Source organism: Gopherus flavomarginatus, chromosome 9 (assembly GCF_025201925.1).
Source record: "Gopherus flavomarginatus isolate rGopFla2 chromosome 9, rGopFla2.mat.asm, whole genome shotgun sequence".
NCBI classification, from domain to species: Eukaryota; Metazoa; Chordata; order Testudines; family Testudinidae; genus Gopherus; species Gopherus flavomarginatus.
The window spans coordinates 38,427,549-38,449,223 of NC_066625.1; the positions used below are offsets into that span (position 1 = coordinate 38,427,549).

The following is a 21,675-nucleotide window of genomic DNA, read 5'->3' on the forward strand; positions in this document are numbered from 1 at the left end:
GGATTCTTCCGTCCTAAGTGCAGGACTCTGCACTTGTCCTTGTTGAACCTCATCAGGTTTCTTTTGGCCCAATCCTCTAATTTGTCTAGGAGAGTCTTGGGGTTCTGATGGAGTCCCCGCCTAGAATCACATGCAGCTGCTCATGGAAGCAGCATGTCTGTGGCTCGGAACCAGAGTGACTGTCCTCCTCCCTTGTCTTCTGGTACGCTTGCCTGAGCTCCTTTATTTTCATGCGGCACTGCTGTGTGTCCCTGGTGTAGCCTTTGTCCCTCATGCTCTGTGAGATTTTGGCATAGATGCCAGTGTTTCTTCTGCTAGTTTGGAGCTCCGCCTGTGCAGAATCTTCTCCCCACACAACAATCAGATACAGTTTTTCCTGTATGCTCCATGCTGGAGTGCGTTTGTGGCCCTGGGGCTGGTATGCTCAGCTGTGCTGGTGAGCTCTCCACACTCATCAAACAGGAAATGAAATTCAAAATTTCTCTGGGCTTTTCCTGTGCACCTGGATGAAGTGCAGTGGAGTTGAAAGTGCTGTCCAGAGCAGTCACATTGGAGCACTCTGGGATACCTCCTGGACTCTAATCCTCTCAGATTACACAGTGTTGTGTCTACACTACTCCTAATTCGACCCAGGAAGGTCGACTCTAGCAGTACTCCTCTCCCTGAGGTGGAGTACAGGCATAGATTTTACAAGCCCTTTGGGTCAGCGGAAAGGGCTCAGTAGTGTAGACACACACATTATTAATTCGACCTAAGGCGGCATATGTCTATCTAGCGCCCTAGTGCAGACCAGTCTTATTAGGGTATGTCTACATCTACAATTTTGCAGCGCTGGTTGTTACAGCTGTATTAGTACAGCTGTATAGGGCCAGCGCTGCAGAGTGGCCACACTTACAGCAACCAGCGCTGCAAGTGGTGTTAGATGTGACCACACTGCAAACCGCAGGGAAGGAGACCTGCGTGCACGGGGGTTCGGGGAACGCGAGAGCAAACCGGGGAAGGAGACCAGCTTCGCCGCGGTTTGCTCTCGCGTTCCCCGAACCCCCCTGCAAACCGCAGGGAAGGAGACCTGCTTGCTCGGCGGTTCCGGGAACGCGAGAGCAAAGCGGGGAAGGAGACCAGCTTCGCCGCGGTTTGCTCTCGCGTTCCCCGAACCACCCTGCAAACCGCAGGGAAGGAGACCTGCTTGCTCGGGGTTCGGGGAACGCGAGAGCAAGCCGGGGAAGGAGACCAGCTTGATTACCAGAGGCTTCCTCAGGTATGCTGCGATACCTGCTTATTCCACGGAGGTCAAGAAAAGCGCTGGTAAGTGTCTATACTTGATTACCAGCGCTGGATCACCAGCGCTGGATCCTCTACACCCGAGACAAAACGGGAGTACGGCCAGCGCTGCAAACAGGGAGTTGCAGCGCTGGTGATGCCCTGCAGATGTGTACACCTCCTAAGTTGCAGCACTGTAACCCCCTCACCAGCGCTGCAACTTTGTGATGTAGACAAGCCCTTAAAATCGAGCTTGTTTGCTTGCTTGAGCCAGCCTCCTCCCTCAGGCAGGTCAGTGTGGCTGTGAAGAGCTCTGCGCTCTCTCTCCCGTCCCTCCACCCTGGATCACTCACTGGAGGAAAACAGTATCCCCCTCCCCCCTCCAATCCCGTGCCCAAATCTCCTTGCCGGTTTGGGCTTCAAGTCTGTGAGGATTCCGAGCAGGAGGAAATAGGGAACTGCCGGGAGTCCGGGGAGATCCTAAAGACACAGGAGGGCGGGGGCGTTACGATGGAAAGTGACGCAGAGGGGAGCCGATTTAAGCAGGATCCGAGAGGGAGAATGAAGTGAATTAACCAAGGGGGGAGGGGACAACCACTTCCTTCTTGCTCCATCTTCATTGTTCAAAGCGGCGCCTTCTGCGAATTCTGCATTTCCTGTCCCGGACACCCTGTGCGGGGAGACCCCTTCGGAGCTGACCGGCCCCTGAGCACGGCCGCAGTGGGCAGTTTGCAAAGCGCAGTTCAGGTACGTGCCGAGGGGTCACTGAAAGCGGCGGGTCGCGGCTCCCCTCAGTCCTGTGCGCCGGCGCGGCGCTGTCTGTTGCAGAACTCTGCCCGGCTCCCGGAGCTGGCGTGGGGCGCAGGCGGCTGGCCGGCCGCTGGCTTGGGAGGAACGCCACGAGCAGGGATACCCCCGCTCCGCATCCCCTGCCTGGTGCTGCCCTGGGTCCGAGCTCCGTAGCCGGGACGGCCAGTTCCTCCAGGGGATGGGCAAGCTGCCTTTGAAGGGACTCGGGGAGAATGGCGTTCAAGCGGCTCCAGAAGGCTTAGGAGTGCGGGTCCCTCCAGTGGTTTCCCCAGGACTTGAAATTGGGGGAGGGCAGTGTTTGAATTTTCAAGGAGGGAGGTGTCAGGGCCAATGAAGGGTGAGGGTGAAGGTGGGCAGTATGGCACCATAGTAAAAACTGAAAAATGTTTCATGATCATTTTATTAGATTTAACTCCTGTTTTAAAATCATCACACAAATTAAAGTTGGTTACCCAAGCCTTCCATGAAGCACTACCTCTACATCCTTCTTGGTTTCTTGTTATAATTTTGCACAACTTTGTTAATGAACTTCTGGAATGCAGTGCCTTCATCTTTGGTGGCTTCTCCTGTGTCCTGTACTTCTATTCCTTCAATTGATATGCTAATTAGTTCATTCACATGATCAGGCAGAAGGCGAATTCTTTCAGAACACAAAATTCTATTCAATGATGAAAAAGAACGCTCAACTGTAGCAGTTATGACTGGGAGTAGCAAGAGATGAATGCCTACTTCTTTCATCCCAGGAAATGGATCACAAAGATTGGGTCGAGCCACTAGTGATGATAAAAAAGAAGTTGAAGTCAAATCTTCATTCATTCGTCATATGATATTCCACTCTGTGTTCAAATTCTCTATTCTGTCCTGATCACATAGCAGCCCGATTGCTGGTAGTGCCTAACTCCACTCAACTATTGGTGTTTTATAGGACAGACATCTGTAAAAGCTACATAGAGGTTGAGTAGAATCTAGAAGTCGCTGTTGAAGATTTTTAAGAATCAAGTCTGTGTACGTTTTCAGTTTTCTTAATAAACACTTCCTGTCTTCTTCATTTAAGGATTCAGTATAAATGCCTTCATTAGTCAACTTTTGGACTGAAGTCTTTGCTTCTTCCAGTACTTTTTCAATGGATAGCTCTCTGATTGATCCAAATGTAGCTTCAAGTGCTGGACAAAGATCTATTACTGTTGTAGCAGATGACCTGGATGGCATTGTATAATGACCCAAGTGGTTTCAACAGTAGACTTACAAGAGAGAGAATGGCAATAGTCTTCTCTGAATGTAGTAGAAAAAGTAATCCACCAGCCTCACTACTTAGATCCATCTCATTTGGTAGATACTTTCCAATGCCAGTAATAGCGGCTGGAGTAATTTTAAGACAACAGCCAAGGATCGCTCATGAGAAAACCAGCAGGTTTTCCTAGGTTGGACTAATTTGAACTTCAGTCCCAGTGGTATCTTCTGTATTTTCCAAGATATTCAGTATTTTTGGACTCTCGCTGAAAAACGAATATAATGAAGACATTAAATTGATAGCTTTTTAAATGTCTTTTGAAGATTCTGCAGCTCGTACTCGTGCTAGTTGGAGTAGATGGCCTCTGCAGTGTGTATAGGCAAGATTAGGGTTACACTTTTCTTTGAGAAAAGCTTATACTCCACCATGTCTTCCAGAGAAGTTTGCAGCTCCATCAAATACACAAGCCGCCATCTGTTTGGGGTCCAATTGACAAGCATTTAACTCTTCGAAGATGTGGGTTGTCACAGATGCAGCTGATGTGTCTTCTATAACTTGAACATCTAGAAATGCATCTACTGGCCTATCCCTGACATCAAGATACTGTACACAATGACTTAATACACGATGCCCATTTGCATCGGTGCATTCATCAGGCATGTATGCAAATTTTTTTTAATGTGGTGAGAGAGTTCTTCACTTTTTCAACTGTTGAGTCTTTCACTGTTGTACCGCATGCTTCTAGCCAGTCAGCTGAGTTTCTTGCAGAAAGATAGTGAGCATTTTGCTGGTCTTGTCCGGAACCAGCATTCAACTTCAGGATGAAAAAGTGACAATGCACTTAACATTGGCCTTCAGTTCGTAGTGTGTGGTATCTCTTGCTTAAATAGAAAGTAGGATGCCACAGCCATGTTTGTTTGCATGAACTGTGTTGTGTCTCCAGCATTCTTAACAGCCTCATTAAGTACTTCTAAAATTGGCTTTGAAAGTGGGCTTATAAGGCTTTCTGCATGCTGATGCACTCCAGAGGCCTGGTGTTTTGCAGCCTTTTCATGTAGTTTGTCAGCATTGGCTTTGCTGATCAGTTTGACAAACCAAGCTCCTCCACTTTTACCAATTATAGCATTGGGGAGCTTTCCTTCTTTGTAAACTTTTTTGCAAGAGGTGCACCAGTAGCCATCTTCTGTAACTTCAATAAATGGGAACACTTGGACCGACAAACATCGGGAACTGCCTTTAGGTTTTGGAGACACTGTTTCTTCAGTAGGTAGCTGTATTTGTGCTTTGGGCTGGTCAGATATAGATATACCTCTTGAATCTTCAGATGACATGTTAAAATATTCTTGGTTCTTGATGTGTTCTTCACATTGGTTCATTTTTGAGGCCTTTGAGTGGAAAAATTGTATTGTTTTTTGTCTTTTCATTTTCACTTTGACCTGCTATATATAAAGGAGAAATGAATAAAATAAATGTTTTGTTAGGATAATGCAAATTTAACATGAGGATAATGCAAGTTACACCAAAACACATAGGTCTAGATTTCTAAAAAATATATATATTTTTTAAAAATGTATTCTTTTGAAAAGTAAGCCATCATAGGATAAGAGGGAAGTCGTCTCATGGATCAGTAACTGATTAAAAGATGGGAAACAAAGGTTAGGAATAAATTATCAGTTTTCAGAATGGAGAGAAATAAATAGTGGTATCCCTGAGGGGTCGGTACTGGGACCAGTACTGTTGAACATATTCATAAATGATCTGGAAAAATGAGTAAACAGTGAGGTGGCAAAATTTGCAGAAGACACAAAACTATTCAAAATAGTTTAGTCCCAGGCAGACTGCGAAGAGTTACAAAGGGATCTCACAAAACTGGGTGACTGGGCAACAAAATGGCAGATGAAATTCAGTGTTGATAAATGCAAAGTAATGCACATTGGAAAATATAATCCCAACTGTACATATAAATGATGGAGTCTGAATTAGCTGTTAACACTCAAGAAAGAGGTCTTGGAGTCATTGTGGATAGTTCTCTGAAAACATCCACTCAATGTGCAGCGGCAGCCAAAAAAGCAAACAGAATATTGGGAATCATTAAGAAAGGGATAGATAATAAGACAGAAAATATCAATATTGCCTCTATATAAATCCATGGTATGTGCACACCTTGAATACTGTGTGCAGATAGGGTCACCCAATCCCAAAAAAAGATATATTGGAATTGGAAAAGGTACAGAGATGGGCAACTAAAATGATTAGGGGTATGAAACAGGAGGAGAGATTAAAAAGACTGGGAATTTTCAGCTTAGAAAAGAGAGGACTATGGCGGGATACGATAGAGGTCTATAAAATCTTGACTGGTGTGAAGAAAGTGAATAAGGAAATGTTATTTAATCCTTCACATAACGCAAGAACTAGCAGTCACCCAATGAAATTAATAGGCAGCAAGTTTTAAAAAAACAAAAGGAAGAACTTTTTCACACAACATAAAGTCAACGTGTGGAATTCTTTGCCAGAGGATGCTGTGAAGACCAAAACTACAACAGGATTAAAAAAAGAACTAGATAAATTCCTGGAGGATAGGTCCATCAGTGGCTATTAGCCAGGTTGGGGAGGGATGCAATACCACGCTTTGAGTTTCCCTAGCCTGTTTGTCAGAAGCTGGGAACAGGCAACAGAGGATGGATCACTTGATGATTACCTGTTCTGTTCATTCCCTCTGAAGCACTTGGCCTTGACCACTGTCAGAAGGCAGGATACTAGGCCAATGGGCCATTGGTCTGACTCAGTATGACCATTCTTATATAAAAATTAATTATAATAATAAAAATGTTTAGTACAGAAACTCCCCAACATAATGACCTCTCAAGATAGCAATGATATGAGATAACAACCTTGGCAAATAATGCATTTTAAAAATCTTGGCCTACTAGGAAACATATTTATATAAGTTTCCATTCCCAGTCACAAATCTAGCATTCTGGAGCAAAGTCACTAAAATATAGTCCAACAAACAAATGTTTATTTAACTTGCCCTTCATTTTTCCCTCCGCCACACCCCACTCACCAGTGTTGTTCTTGGTCAGTGGAGACTCAGAATTCAGAGGTGCTTTCAGAAGGCATCTTGCTCGTTCCTCCAGCTGCTCACTGTTAGCTCTGGCCACTGCTGTTTGTTGTGCCACCATTCATTCCACCACTCTGTTGTCAATGGCCCTGTGCAGTCACCTTCAGCTGCCACTGTGATCTCTGTGAGTTGGTCTCTTGAGGTTCCACCCAGCTCTCAATGATTTCAGCTGAGCTCTCAGTGGGGGAACCTCTCTGCTAGTGCAGTCTGGGCCGTCTCTTCCACAGAAACACTGTCCCCACAGCAGGACTAAAGCGCTTAGACCTGATTATCAGTGATTTCAGCTGCAGTGGTCACTTAGACTATATGGAGCCTAATCAGCTCTCTCTTTAAACAGTGGAGAGGGACAGGTCCCCACCCTCTCTCTTGATGCCCTCAATCAGCACAGGCTATGTACAGTTCTATTGCCTTTTACTCATACAATAAGAACAACAACATTTCATCCCCACCCCACACCCACATTCAAGTGATTTGTAACCCAGTGCCTGCCAAAATCTATCACTTGGGCAACACAACTCTGTTTGCTGGATACCTAGGTAGATTAGGTGTGAATGTAAATACAGTCTGGTCCTGGAGCCCCAGCTCATCACTAGCTGTCAGGAAGACCTCATTCAGACTTTGCTTACAAATCATCATTTGAAATTATTAGGTTGGCCAACATCACCAAAATGAATGCACTGACATTGTCATAAAAAACAACAGCTGTATAAGGAAGCTAGTCTATGTTCATACTTTTCAAATCTATTATACTTTTTTCAGATACACATATTTTATCATACACTGTATATGCTTTTAAAGTGTGTATTAATGTTTCAATTTCAATTCAAATTTCCAAACAGTCACTAAATTGGCATGTAATTAGTTCACAAAACTGGGAGGGAGGGTGTTGAGGAAATTCGGGGGTGTGTGTGTAGGGAAATCACTGGTTCCCTGGGTCCCCGTTGCTGCCTGGAAGATGCATGGGGAGTAGAGTGATCAGACAGCAACTGTAAAAAATCAGGAAGAGTGTGGGGGGTAATAGGCTGGGAGGCTTACTATCTTGGGCTGCACAGACATACCTTTTATATTCTATGCGGGTATCTGGTTTTGTCAACATCACAGTGAGCCTCAGTACTTGCCTCGATGTTGCAATGTTTGCTGTGACCTCTCAGCATGGATTAATGCAGTATCTGGCTGTGGTTTGCACGGTAGATGTGGGCTGCAGAAAGAGCTGGAGTCCTTGACTTGCTCTGCCTTCCTCTTGCAAATCCCACTGACCTTTAACCAATGAAGCCTCCCAGGATGCTGTGAAGCAGGTGATTGTCATTATCCCTCATGTACAAATGGGGAGGGAGGGAAAGTCACTCCCTCAAGGTCACCCAGTCTATGGAAGCTGCCAAAAGAGTGTCTGGCTCCCAGGCCTGTGTATGATGTCAGTTGGTTTAGAAGTTATCACAGGTGCCACCTGCCCCCACGCATCTAGACTGAGTGGGTGGGGAGGAACTGGGCCCGCCCACTACTCCAGGTGCCAGCCCAGGGACCCTGTAGATCAAAGTCATCTGCTGTGTCCCTTTAACTGTGGGTATTTCTACACTACAAAATTAGGTCGAATTTATAGAAGTCAGTTTTTTAGGAAGCGATTTTATACAGTCAATTGTGTGTGTCCCCACTAAGTGCATTAAGTCGCATTAAGTCAGTGGAATGCATCCACAGTACCGAGGCTAGTGTTGACTTTTGGAGCATTGCACTGTGGGTAGCTATCCCACAGTTCCTGCAGTCTCTGCCACCCATTGGAATTCTGGGTTGAACTCCCACTGCCCGATGGGACAAAAACATTGTCGTGGGTGGTATTGGGTACATGTCGTCAGTCGCCCCTCCCTCCATGAGAGCAATGGCAGACAATCGTTTCACGCCTTTTTTCCGCGCAGACGCCATGCCATGGCAAGCATGCAGCCCACTCAGCTCAGCCGCCGCTGTTGTGTCCCAGGTGCTGCCAGCAGCAGACGGTGCAGTAGGGCTGCAAACCATCGTTATGCTTCCATTGCCACTCTGCTCGCCTGCTCTGGCAGCAGACGGTACAATCGGGCTGAAAACCATCATCACACTTCCACTGCCACTGTGCTCTCCTGCTCTGGCACCAGACAGTGTAGTAGGGCTGCAAACCATTGTCATGCTTCCACTGCCACTCTGCTCTCCTGCAGATGCCATACCATGGCAAGCTGGAGCTCGCTCAGATCACCATGCAGTTATGAGCACTGTAAACACCTCGTGCATTAACCTGCAATATATGCAGCACCAGAACCTGCAAAAGTAGGCGAGGAGGCAACGGCAGCACAGTGACGAGAGTGATGAGGACATGGACACAAACTTCTCTCAAAGCAGGGGCCCTGCTTTGAACATCCTGGTGGTAATGGGGAAGGTTCATGCCATGGAAGGCCGATGCTGGGCACAGACTGGTGGGACCGCATAGTGGTGCAGGTGTGGGATGATTCCCAGTGGCTGTGAAACTTTCGCGTAAGGGCACTTTCATGGAACTTTGTGACTTGCTTTCCCCTGCCCTGAAGTGCATGAATACCAAGATGAGAGTAGCCCTCACAGTTCACAAGCGAGTGGTGATAGCCCTCTGGAAGCTTGCAACTCCAGACAGCTACCGGTCAGTCGGGAATCATTTTGGAGTGGGCAAACCTACTGTTGGGGTTGCTGTGACCCAAGTAGCCAACGCAGTCACTGAGCTGCTGCTATCAAGGGTAGTGACTCTGGGAAATGTGCAGGTCATAGTGGATGGCTTTGCTGCAATGGGATTCCCTAACTGTGGCAGGGCAATAGACGAAACCCATATCCCTATCTTGGCACCGGAGCACCAAGCCAGTGAGTACATAAACTGCAAGGGGTACTTTTCAATGGTGCTGCAAGCACTGGTGGATCACAAGGGACGTTTCACCAACATCAACATGGGATGGCCGGGAAAGGTACATGATGCTCGCATCTTCAGGAATTCTGGTCTGTTTGAATGGCTACAGCAAGGGACTTACTTTCCAGACCAGAAAATAACCATTGGGGATGTTGAAATGCCTGTAGTTATCCTTGGGGACCCAGCCTACCCCTTAATGCCATGGCTCATGAAGCCATACACAGGCACCCTGGACAGTAGTCAGGAGCTATTCAAGTATAGGCTGAGCAAGTGCAGAATGGTGGTAGAATGTGCATTTGGATGTTTAAAAGCATGCTGGCACAGTTTACTGAGTCAGTTAGACCTCAGCGAAACCAATATTCCCATTGCTATTACTGCTTGCTGTGTGCTCCACAATATCTGTGAAAGTAAGGGGGAGTTGTTTATGGCGGGGTGGGAGGTTGAGGCAAATCACCTGGCTGCTGATTACACACAGCCCAACACCAGGGCTGTTAGATGAGCACAGCAGGGTGTGCTACGCATCAGAGAAGCTTTGAAAACCAGTTTCATGACTGGCCAGGCTACGGTGTGAAAGTTCTGTTTGTTTCTCCTTGATGAAAACCTGCTCCCTTGGCAGGGCTGCCCCGAGGATGGTGGGGCACCAATGGGGGAAAATTTGCCCCAGGCCCCACAGGGACCCCCATGAGAATATAGTATTCTATAGTATTGCAACTTTTTTAATGGAAGGGGCCCCTGAAATTGCTTTGCCCCAGGCCCCCTGAATCCTCTGGGCAGCCCTGCCCCTTGGTTCACTCTACTTCCCTGTAAGCCAACTGTCCTCCCCACGCCCCCCTTGGTCACTGCTTGCAGAGGCAATAAAGTCATTGTTGTTTTAAATTCATGCATTCTTTATTAATTAGTCACGGAAATAGGGGGATAACTGCCAAGGTAGCCCGGGAGGGGTGTTGGAGGAGGAAAGCACCGAGTAGGGTGGTGGAGGAGGGAAGGACAAGGCCACACTGCACTTCAAAACTTATTGAATGCCAGCCTTCTGTTGCTTGGGCAATCCTTGATGTTGCAATGTTTGCTGTGACCTCCCAGCATGGATCAATGCAGTGTCAGGCTGTGGTTTGCATGGTAGATATGGGCTGCAGAAAGAGTTGGAGTCCTTGACTTGCTCTGCCTTCAGAGTGGTTGGGTGCCTGGAGCCCATTCTCCCCTCCCCCTCCATATTCTTGGGCATCTGGGTGAGGAGGCTATGGAACTTGGGGAGGAGGGCAGTTGGTTACACGGGGGATGCAGCAGCGGTCTATGCTCCTGCTGCCTTTCCTGCACTTCAACCATACTCTGGAGCATATCAGTTTGATCCTCCAGTAGCCGCAGCTCCTCCTGCCTCCTCTCATCACACTGCTAGCACCACTCCTCTTGCGCCCGCCACCTCTCATCTCGCGCGTGCCTCCTGTCCTTGGGTTCATTTTGTGCTTTCCTGGACTCTGACATTGTTAGCCTCCATGCATTCTGCTGGGCACTTTCAGTGCGGGAGGACTGCATGAGCTTAGAGAACATTTCATCGCAGGTGTGTTTTTTTCGCCTTCGCTAGCCTCTGGGACGGAGATGATAGTGGTAGCGTTGAAACATTTGTAGCTGTGGGAGGAAAAAAAGGGAGAGTTGGGTTGACCATTTAAAATGGGTTGGCCATTTAAGGGGCTAAGGTTTTCGGGTTAACATGCAGCACAAACCCAACTAACCCCCTCCTCACACCCAATTCTCTGGGATGATCGTTTCAACCCTCCCCACACCGTGTGGCTAACAGCGGGGAAGATTTCTTTTCAGCCACAGACACATAGCCCAGCAGGAACAGCCACCTCTGAATGTCCCCTTAATAAAATTCCCCTATTTCTACCAGCGACAAAGAGTCCTGTGGCACCTTATAGACTAACAGAAGTATTAGAGCATAAGCTTTCGTGGGTGAATATCCACTTCATCAGACACATGAATGATATCATTCTCCTGAGGATAACACAGAGAGATAAAGAACGGATGTTGCTTGACTGCATTCCAGTAGCTTTGCTGGCCCCGAATACCTCTCAGGTCTTCGGGGCAAATTAATCATTAAATATGCTTGCTTTTAAACCATGTGTTATATTTACAAAGGGGCCTTCTCTGCCTTCAAGGTCCAGGAGCCTGGGTTGGGAGGGTAATGTCTCCAGGGTGATAAACAGTTCCTGGCTGTCAGGGAGAACAGAGAGCCTGCTGTGTGCTATCTTCAACCTCCTCCTCCTCATCATCTTCCTCATCCCCAAAATCCTCATCCCTGTTGCATGAGACTCCCTTGCAGGAGTCCACATACAGGGGTGGAGTAGTTGTAGGGGCACCCCCTAGAATTGCATGCAGCTCATGATAGAAGTGGCACGTCTGAGGGTCTGACCCGGAGTGGCCGTTTGCCTCTTTGTTTTTTTGGTAGGTTTGCCTGAGCTCCTTACGTTTCACATGGCACTGCTGCAGGTCCCTGTTATAGCCTCTGTCCTTCATGCCCTTGGAGATTTTTTCAAATATTTTGGCATTTCGTCTTTTGGAATGGAGTTCTGATAGCACTGATTCATCTCCCCATACAGCAGTCAGATCCAGTACCTCCCGTTCCGTCCATGCTGGAGCTCTTTTGCAATTCTGGGACTCCATGGTCACCTCTGCTGATGAGCTCTGCATGGTTACCTGTGCTGATCAGCTTGCCACACTGGCCAAACAGGAAATAAAATTCAAAAGTTCATGGGGCTTTTCCTGTCTACCTGACCAGTGCATCTGAGTTGAGAGTGCTGTCCAGAGCGGTCAAAATGGAGCACTCTGGGATAGCTCCTGGAGCCAATACAGTCGAATTGCGTCCACACCAGGGGTGGCATGTTTGTAGAAATTTTGGTGGTGCCCAGAACCCGCCCCTGCCCAGGACCGGTGCAACCATTTAGGCAACCTAGGCAGTCGCCTAGGGCACTAGGATTTGGGGGGGTGGCATTTTATTCGGCAGCGACCGAGGCGGCCAGATTTTCCCGCCCCAGTCGCCGCCGACATTTAGGTGGCGGGAGCTGGGGCAGGGGAGCACAGGGAGGGCCGCCTGCAGCAAGTAAGGGGGTGCAGCACGCAGGGGAACTCCCTGCCCCAGTTCACCCCTGCCCCGCCTCCTCCCTGAGAACACCGTGGCTGCTTCACTTCTCCTGCTTCCCAGGCTTGCAACGCCCAAGTTGATTAGAGCCACAAGCCTGGGAGGCGAGAGAAGTGAAGCAGGGAGGGCATGCTGAGGAGGAGGAGGGCAGGGGTGAGCTGAGGCAGGGGAAGTGCCTCAGTGTGGAGGATGGGGAGCTGCCGCAGGGGGCGCGCCTCAGGGCGGGAGCTCGGGGACAGGGGAGGGTGCAAGGTGGAAGTTTTGCCTAGGGCGCGAAACATCCTTGCACCGGCCCTGCCCCTGCCCAAACTCCACCCCCCACCTGCCCAAGGCTCTGGGAGGGAGTTTGGGTGAGGGAGGAGGTCAGGGGTGCAGGCCCTAGGCTGGGGCAGGGGATTGGGGTGCAGGTTCTGGCAGGGAGTTTGGGGATGTGAGGGGTGCAGGGGGATGGGGTGCAGGGGTGAGGGCTCTGGGGCTGGCAATGGGGGGTTTGGGGTGTGGGAAGGGCTCAGGGCGAGAGTAGGAGTGTGGGGGGTGAGGGCTGTGGCTGGGACTGGGGATAAGGTGTTTGGGGTGCTGGAGGGGCACAGGGTTCGGGCAGAGGGTGTGATGTGGGGGTGAAAGCTCTGACTCGGGGTGTGGGGTGGGGCAGGGCTGGGGATGAGTTTGGGGTGCAGGCAGGCTGCTGTGGGACTGGGGCCAGAGAGGAGGACTCCCCCCAGCCCTTTCCCTGCCAGCAGCAGCAAGCTCTAGGGGAGGATCCCTCCTTTCCTGCCCCCCCCCCAGCAGCACACTCACCCCCACCACTGTCACTGCAGGTGCTCCGAGGGCCCCTCTCAGGTCCAGGAATCTCCCTCGCCTCCCCCGTGGTGGGTGCCAGGGTGTGCTGCGTGCACCTCCTCCCCTGCTGCTACCCCTCACTGTAGCCTCACTGGAGGTGAGGAATGGGGCTTCCTCCTTGCCCAGCCTGGGGCAGGAGCAGTGACTGTGGGCAGGCAGGGGGGGCACTGTGCTGGTGGAGGGTCCCACCAGAAAAGGGAAGGATCTGTGGTGGAAGGGCAGGCTCAGAGTCAGTCTGCCTTGACAGTCGAGATGGGGGGCACTAGGACCTTGCAGCAGGAGTTGCTGCAGGGAAGCAGCACAGAGGAGACAAAGACAGAGATGCTCTGCTCCAGGCCTGGGAAAGGAGAGCGGGGAGTGGGAGCAGCAAGTCAGGGCCACGGGACACTTGGGGGGGGGCGCGTGCAGGGGGGGCCGGGCGGTGCCCTGGCCCCAAACATTGGTGGAGCTGGGCCCTTGGCTCTGAATATTGCTGGTGCCCAAGCACCACATGGGTATGGAACTCACTGCCTATGGTCCACACTACCCCCAAATTCGATCTGGCGATGTCGATTTCAGCGCTAATCCCCTTGTCAGGGAGGAGTACAGAAATCGATTTTAAGACCCCTTTAAGTCAACAAAAATGGCCTTGTGTGGACGGGTGCAGGGTTAAATGGATCTAACGCTGCTAAATTCCACCTGAACTCATAGGGAAGACCAGGGGTATGTCACACAGCTTCTCTAATTCCCTGGGCCACTTCCCTGTGGCTCTGCATGTCTTCACCCTACCTTAGGGCCTTGTCCTAATGGAGTCCCAGCAACCAGCTCGGGGCTAGTTCTCGCTCTTCCCAGCTTCTGGCAGCACAGCGCTGCCTAGGGTGACCAGACAGCATATAAGAAAAAGACAAAAATCGGGACTGTCCCTATAAAATCAGGATATCTGGTCACCCTAGCCCTGCCCTGCCCTGCCCAGGGTTCTATAGCTCCACCAACCAGTCACACACCAGCCATATTCCTACAGCTCCAGCAAAAAACCCCTTGGCCCTGCAGTTCTTCTTATAATAGGCTGCTGGGCCTTGATTGGTTGTGTCCCACACAGCCACTCTAGGCAGTTTGGAGGACGCTCTCCACTTCTCTTTTTGGGGCAGGGCATGACAGGGCCATGAGGTCTCCAGCAGGGGGCCTCAGGGGGTCTGGTATACCCCTTCACAGGCACTTTGAGGAAGATACTAATACTGGGGCTTGTGAGCCACTTAACTCATCAGGCTGATGGGTAACTAGGGGGTCGGAGTGGAGCTGTCTGTCTGTCTGGACAGAAAGCTGGTTGAGGGACTTCCCTGCACTGTCACTTGCCAGTGTCCCATTTTTGCATTCTCTAAGAGAGCTACAGGGAAGGGTGGGCTGTTGTGGTGTTCAGTGGAGAAGCTTTGTAGCAGATGCAGTTGGATACAAAGAGCTCTTTAATGCCATTAAGTTCTACTGGGATTTTTTTCAAGCTCCTTCCTTACTATATATTTTTCTCTCTTTTCAAGGGGCAGAGTTGGGAAGTCCCTCATCCTACTGATCCCCTTTCAAGCAGATTTGTGTGGCATTTCCCCTTTATTCTGCACACCTGGGGTGCCGGAAGTGCTGTGGGTCTCCTGTGAGTGCCTGGATTTAAAGTCTTCTATCGCCATCCAATCATGGCAAGAAGATGGTGTTGCTGAACAGAATTCCATCCATCCCTCGTAACATGTGCATCCTGTTGGTTTGAACTGGAATAGAAATCCAAGCATTTTAGGACTTGGGAGAGCTAATGGCCTCTGCCATGGGAGCCAGACAGTTGGTGGCTACTGTGGTGCTTATGTGCATATTGCTTCATGAGACATCTGCTCAAAACCTCATCAAGAACCACAAGACAGAGCACTTGCTCCTGATAAATGAGATCAATGCGGACAACCCGGGGGAAGATACCTCTGAGTTTGTGGAGCTCTATCACACCAGCGGCAAAGAGGCCCCCTTGGATGACTACTACCTGGTCTTTTACAATGGCAACGGCAACCAGGCCTACAAAGTCCTGAACCTTCAGGGCAAAGTCACTGATAATCAAGGGTTTTTTCTTGTTGGGTCTTCCACAGTGAAACCCCAGCCCTCTGTGATCTTGCCTAAGAACACTATCCAGAACGGGCCTGATGCCATTGCCCTGTATTATGGGAAGAGGAACTACCAGGAGGGCATGAGGGTCACCAGCGACGGGCTGGTGGATGCCTTGGTCCATAAGTCCAGGAAGAGTGACAGAGCTGACATGTTGCTCAATGTGCTGACCCCCAACAGGGATGCTTTCCTGGAGGATCCCTCCTTCAGGACCACAGATGAGTCGATAGAAAGGTGCCACGGGGAGGGTTCTCAGTGGATCTTTCAAGTGGCCATGCCCACCCCAGGCAAGAATAACCACTGCATCCGCTCTTCCCAGCTGAATGCTTCTGCCGTGCTAATCAGTGAGGTTCATGCTGTTACCTCTCCTGGGGAGTCTGAATTCATTGAACTTCAGGGACCTCCTTCCACTGCCCTGAGGGACTTGGTTCTGGTGCTGATTGAAGGACAGACCAAAGGGGTTTATTTCTTCATGGATGTTTATGGCAAAACCTCTCCTGAGGGGCTATTTCTCATTGGTCCTGCACAAGCCAGAACCCCAGGTAGGATCCCACTCTTTAGACTACTGTGAACATCTGAGAGTGGGGGTTACGGGTGCAAGGACAGCAGAGTCTTACTGTCCTCCTGTCATCACTCACCTTTCTCCTTCCTCACTCCCTCCTCCTTGGAGGTGGGCCCCAAATGTGAAAGACCTGGAGGGAGTTCATGATAGGGATTTGATCCCATTTGGGGACTGTAGAAGGAAGTGTTGTTTGCTTTCTCCAGAGAAGCAGTGCTGGTGAGTGAACTAGGCTCTGCTCCAAGCTCTGTAGCTCGTGACTTTGGGCAAGTCATTTCACTGCTCTGTCCCTCAGTTTCCCCATCTATAATACAGGGCTGACACCCTCTTCTTGACAGATCCTCTAATGGCAACCAATGTGTAAGGGCTAAGTAGTACTTTCCCTACCCACATAAAAACCCCAATCCCCATGAGATCAGTGTAGTGTTTTCTCTTTATGAACCAACTGTGAAGTTACCAGACTAGGCTCATGCTGACTGGGATCTGAACTTCTCATAGATTATTAGGGTTGAAAGGGACCTCAGGAGATCATCTAGGCCAGTGGTCCCCACCAGCACATTCATGTTTTCAGAAGATTGGAGTGGGCACCAACAATTACTCACATACAGGGCCGGCTCCAGGCACCAGTGGAGCAAGCATGTGCTTGGGGCAGCACATGCTACGGGGCAACATTCCGTCCATTCTGCATAGTTGGAGTGTTTTTTGTTTTGGTGCCAGTTCTGGGCAGCGCAGAGAGAAGCTAGAAGGACAGAGAACTCCGGGGCTGCAGGTGCCAGTGTTCTGTCCCCAGCAGGCGTGGGGCCCCGGCTTCTCTCCCCTGCTGGGCACTAGACGGGCCCCACGCCTACGGGGGACTGAGAACACCGGCACCCGCAGCCCCGGAGTTCTCGGTCCCTGTCAGGTGCGGGGCCATGGCTTCTCTCCCCTGCTGGGCACTAGGCGGGCACACATAAATACCCTGGCGGGCACCATGGCACCCCTGGGCACCACAGATCTAGTCCAACCCCCTGCTCAAAGCAGGACCAATCCCCAATTAAATCCCCAAATGGCCCCCTCAAGGATTGAACTCTCAACGCCAGGTTTAGCAGGCCACTGCTCAAACCACTGAGCTGTCTCCCCTTCTGACATTTCCATCTGACATTTCCTGTGGAGAAATGGATGGGGAGCAAATATGTTACTAAACTTGGCCAGCTGAACAGAGGAATCTGGCTGGTAGAGACACTGACTCCGCAGAACATCTTGTGTAACTCTGTGAGTCAGGATTGTTAGTCATCACTTACAAACACGGGACCCTTATTTATACTTTTTTAAACTGCAATATACATTTCAAGCAGTTCAGTTACATTAGATACCCAGAACTTTGGCTACTTTTTAAATAACAGGTTGATCACTTAGAGAGACACCAATGTGAAATCTAATCAGTCTAAAACAAATGTGCTAAAAGTAGTTTCAGGTCCTTTGCCTGAATCATCCTTCCAAGTACTGTGGTTTTGTAGTCATGTTTTGGTGTCTGTGTGTGTGTGTTGGGAAGAAGGATGGTTTAGTGGTTAGGTTGCTGGCCTGGAACTCAATTCCCTGCTCTGCCACAGACTTCCTGTGTTACGCTAGACAAGCCACTTACAGCTGAGACACTGTGCACAGAGAGGGTACTAGTGCTGACCTACCTCACAAGGAGGATGTGATGTGAGGATAAGCACCTTAAAGGATGTGAGACGTTAGATACCGCAGTAGTTAAAGCCATATATGAACTTAGATTTTGTTTTTCTCCCGTGCAACTGTGAGAGAGTCTCATACAAATGTGGAAACTGACTAAAAAGGAAACTAAAAGTGCTGCAAAATGCACAAAGTTAACTGAAAAAGATTAATGGAAATCTCTTTTTCCACAGTAACTTTGTCCTACTTGTAGCAACAGCAGGTAAAACATTTTCTGACCAACTTTTTCTTTTTTAAGTCAACCATGTCTCTTTAAAACACTAGTCACACCAAACAATCTCTACTTCTCTTGCTGAAATTCAGACTACCAGCAGTCCCATTCATGGTGTCCCGGTTTTCCTTCAGAAAGATAGTGTTTTAAATTTACACCAGAACCATCTGTACTTTAATGGGGTTTGAGATCTATGACAAACTAAGGGGATTCAGGCTAACTGGCAACCTCTGGCTGTGATCTTCTCCTGTCTCACGCTAAGCAGGGATAGCCTGATAGGATGGGAGATTCCCATGGAATAAGTTTAATGTTGATAATTCAGCAAGAGGCTCTCAAGTCAGTATGAAACTAGTTCCCCAGGATAGCAGTAGGAGATGCTGTGCTGCCTGTGGAGATGCCATGTTTGAGGTGAGATGTTGAACTTTTGGCTCATACGTCTTATGGGGGTTTTTTAGTTTGTATTTTTGAGAGGGGGGCTAAGATTTTCAAAAGGTTACTGGTTTGGGGATACCTACATTCTTGGGGCCCCCCAAAATGAGGCACCTTCAAAGGACCTGATTTTCAGAGAGTGGGCACTTAGCACTTTCTGAAAATCATAAGAGGCCCACCAAAATTGAGGCACCCAAAACCTCTAGTCTCATTTGAAATCCTGGCCAGTGGCGACTGTAGAGATCTAGACCCCAGTGCTTCCAAGGTGCTGAGCAACAAAGAGAATAGTGTACAGGCCAAATTCCAGCAGAGCAACTTACTAGGATGCCCAAGTTAGTAGCCAAAGCACAGGAATAGGAATTGGGTTGCAGCCCTGTCACTGTCCCAGTGTGACTCTAGTCAATAACTTCAATCCCTTGTGTTTGTTCCCCATCTGTAAATCAGGGACAGGACTTCCCTGCCGCATAGGAGTACTGAGATGTCATTCCTTAATGTTTCACACTTTGAGATTCTTGGGTTGAAAGTGCTATAGAAATATTATTAACATTCTACCTCCTGCAATTTCAATCGGCTAACAAATGAAATAAAATAGTGTCAGTGCCACAATAAGGATGAGGAGAGAAATAAGGAAATGCATCAAAATTAAGGTTGAACTTTCAACCTTAGTTCTGTCCCCTTGTATTTATGCCTCTAACATATAGTCACTTTATATCACACATTTATACTTAAATACCATAATAGAATACAAAATGGATTTTTTTAACAGCTTTGTATATAGTAAGTTACAGTATATTCAACTTTCAGGCTTAGCTTGTTTTGCAGATCTCATTGAGGAGTAAGCCAAGTCTGAATAAAAGCATGTCAGAATTTCTTGTTTCCAATTTTGTGCATGTCAGTTATTTGATCAGAATGCAGGGGTAGAGTTTTGTCTCCTTATGCAAGTAGAACTCATACAGCAGAACCAGCTTTGCAAAAACTCCCCCACAAAATCCACCTCTGGGCACAGTGATGGATGGGATATTTTAGCCCAAAAGAAAGCTCTTTGTCAAAGTTGGAAGTATAAATGACAGGGAAAGGTAGGGGTTAGAGTGAGAGCTAGAAATTGAAATGAACTCTCCCTGTGCTACATGATGTGATCTGCTGCTCTGCTGACCCTGAGCTCTGTTAATTCTCTGCTGAGTTGTTGCCAGTTTGTATGTTTTTAAATAAATAATAATTGGAGATATACCAATCTCTTAGTACTGGAAGGGACCTTGAAAGGTCATCGAGTCCAGCCCCCTTCCTTCACTAGCAGGACCAATTTTTGCCCCAGATCCCTAAGTGGCCCCCTCAAGGATTAAGCTCACAGCCCTGGGTTTAGTAGGCCAATGCTCAAGCCACTGAGCTATCCCTCCCTAGAAGTTTTTAAATGAACCTGGAGGTGCTGGGTTTTTAATTCACTGCATCTATTCCAATCTTTCTCATTCTTCCCTGTGGTGCAGTTGACCTGCCATTCCCACCAAACTCCAGCAGCCCTCTTCTCAGCACTGGTTCCCAAGCCATCGCCCTGTACGTTGGAAACAGCAGCAGTTTCACCTTGGGGAAAGCAGCATGTGCTACCAACCTGTTGGATGCTTTAGTGTACACGAGCAATGGGAGTGCAGACCCAGAGCTCCTGGAGATCCTGACCCCTGGGAGACATGCCTATGAGAAAAACAGGTGAGAAGGCAGCCCAGTAGAGTGGGGTTGATGGGGTCTGAAAGGACTTTTGCTTAATGGACTGTTTTTTGCTCTTCCAAAGCAATAAGCAGACCCTTGAGAAGGTCTTGGTCACCTGTGAGAGGTATGTAGTCCCTGATAGCAATTGGTTTACTGTATGGCATGAGCTTTCTCTGGTCAAGCCATGACCCATGTGTAACACAGCGGGCGGCCTCTCCTGTATGCATGCCCCTTTTCTGTTCAGCCTGATGGTGGCCTCATCACACACCAACCTTTTTCCAGCTGCTTGACTTGCCAGTCTCCCCTCCTTGAGCTCAAGTCTAGACTAGAACACACTGGCCCATCTCAACCCCCCAAAAATCATTGGCTCCTTCCACCAATCTTATGACTGGTATGATTGGATCCATCATCCACCCCATTTCCCACAATTCACAGCTCTTATTCAGAAAGAGACTCTAGAGGAATACCACCAACTAAGTGTGTGCATCTCGGTTAGTAAGCATCAACATGGTTAACAAGTGACTGATGGGCACATCCTGGTCTCTGGAAAGGCTAGGGCAGCGAATGGCGGAATGGGTGAGGTGGGGCGTAAGCAGGGTGAGGAAATGGAATGGACAGGGTTGGGTGGACAGGTAGGTAGAAGACAACAGAAAAGCCTCTTGTCTGTGGTATTGACAAAGGAACTGGGATTGAAAGGGCACATCTAATTATTTAAAATGATGCCCAGTGTCCTAGCTCCAAAGCTGGAGAAGAGCTGTCTCTTTATCAGTGAGGAGGAGGATTCAAAGGAAAAAAGCTGGGACTCTTGTTGATGGCATCAGAGCTAGTTGTGATTTAATCCTTGGATTGGGAAATTGGGCATTCTAGACACTTTCCTCCCTCCCACAGTCCTCTGCTCTCCACACGGAGCAGAGTCTGCCTCTAGCCAGAAAGGTGCCCTGCTCTCCAGGAGCGAAGCAGCTATAGTCTGTGCAGCCGTTTACACTCTGGGCTTCATCCTTAATCTCTGGGATCTGAGCTGGGGAATTTGGTCCCTGTCTTAATTTTTAGCTGCTTTGTTCCATTGTCTCCCACCCTGGCCAGCAACTGCATCCTGAGCTCGAACCTCAGAGATCCAGTGCAAGCATCTCCCTTATTAGGCCAGCTCACTCTGGCCTCAGGTGGCCACCTTTGTTGGCTGGAATTAAGGGAAAGTACATGAAAAACAAGGGACAACGCTTTGTTTAAGGGACATGTTAGGGAAACACAATTTCCCTTTACATGTCATTGATTTTTCTCCCCAGTGTACATTTCGACTGCCTCAGGTATACATTGCAATTATCCTCAGCTTCAATGGAATGTTTCAAATGTCCTTATTGTCAGTTTTAATACATTTCAGTACTTCTCAAAATAAGGGATGGGTAATCACCCTACTTTGGCCAGGCTGTGCATCCACTGAAACCCTCCCCCTGGTGGACTCTGCGTAGAGCTGCATCACCTTTGGAGATGGGTGAATGGAATGGAGGAAATGGGTAGACAGTGGCATGCTGAAAGAGAAGGGGTCTGTTGAAGACACTACAGTCTTCTGTCTTGAGAGGTTCCAAAGAGCTCTTGAGTTTCTTTCCAGAAGGCTAGGAGTGACAGAGGAAGGGAAGCCTCTCCCTCGGCTCTTTATTTTGGTGGGGAAAG

General features: G+C 48.8%; 2 protein-coding genes across 3 annotated transcripts in view; both read left to right on the forward strand.

Moving 5' to 3' along the window:
* LOC127058370 (uncharacterized) overlaps positions 1–21,675 on the forward strand; it is a 278,050-nt gene that overhangs the window by 179,030 nt on the left and 77,345 nt on the right. The gene's annotated exons all lie outside the window — the stretch shown is intronic.
* LOC127058312 (uncharacterized) overlaps positions 1,841–21,675 on the forward strand; it is a 39,037-nt gene continuing 19,202 nt past the window's right edge. For both annotated transcript variants that reach the window (XM_050968140.1, XM_050968141.1), the window contains exons 1-3: positions 1,841–2,007; positions 14,797–15,939; positions 19,791–20,007. In XM_050968140.1, coding sequence (XP_050824097.1) covers positions 15,060–15,939; positions 19,791–20,007 — 1,097 coding nt within the window. In that variant the 5' untranslated portion in view covers positions 1,841–2,007; positions 14,797–15,059. The remainder of the gene's footprint in view (positions 2,008–14,796; positions 15,940–19,790; positions 20,008–21,675) is intronic.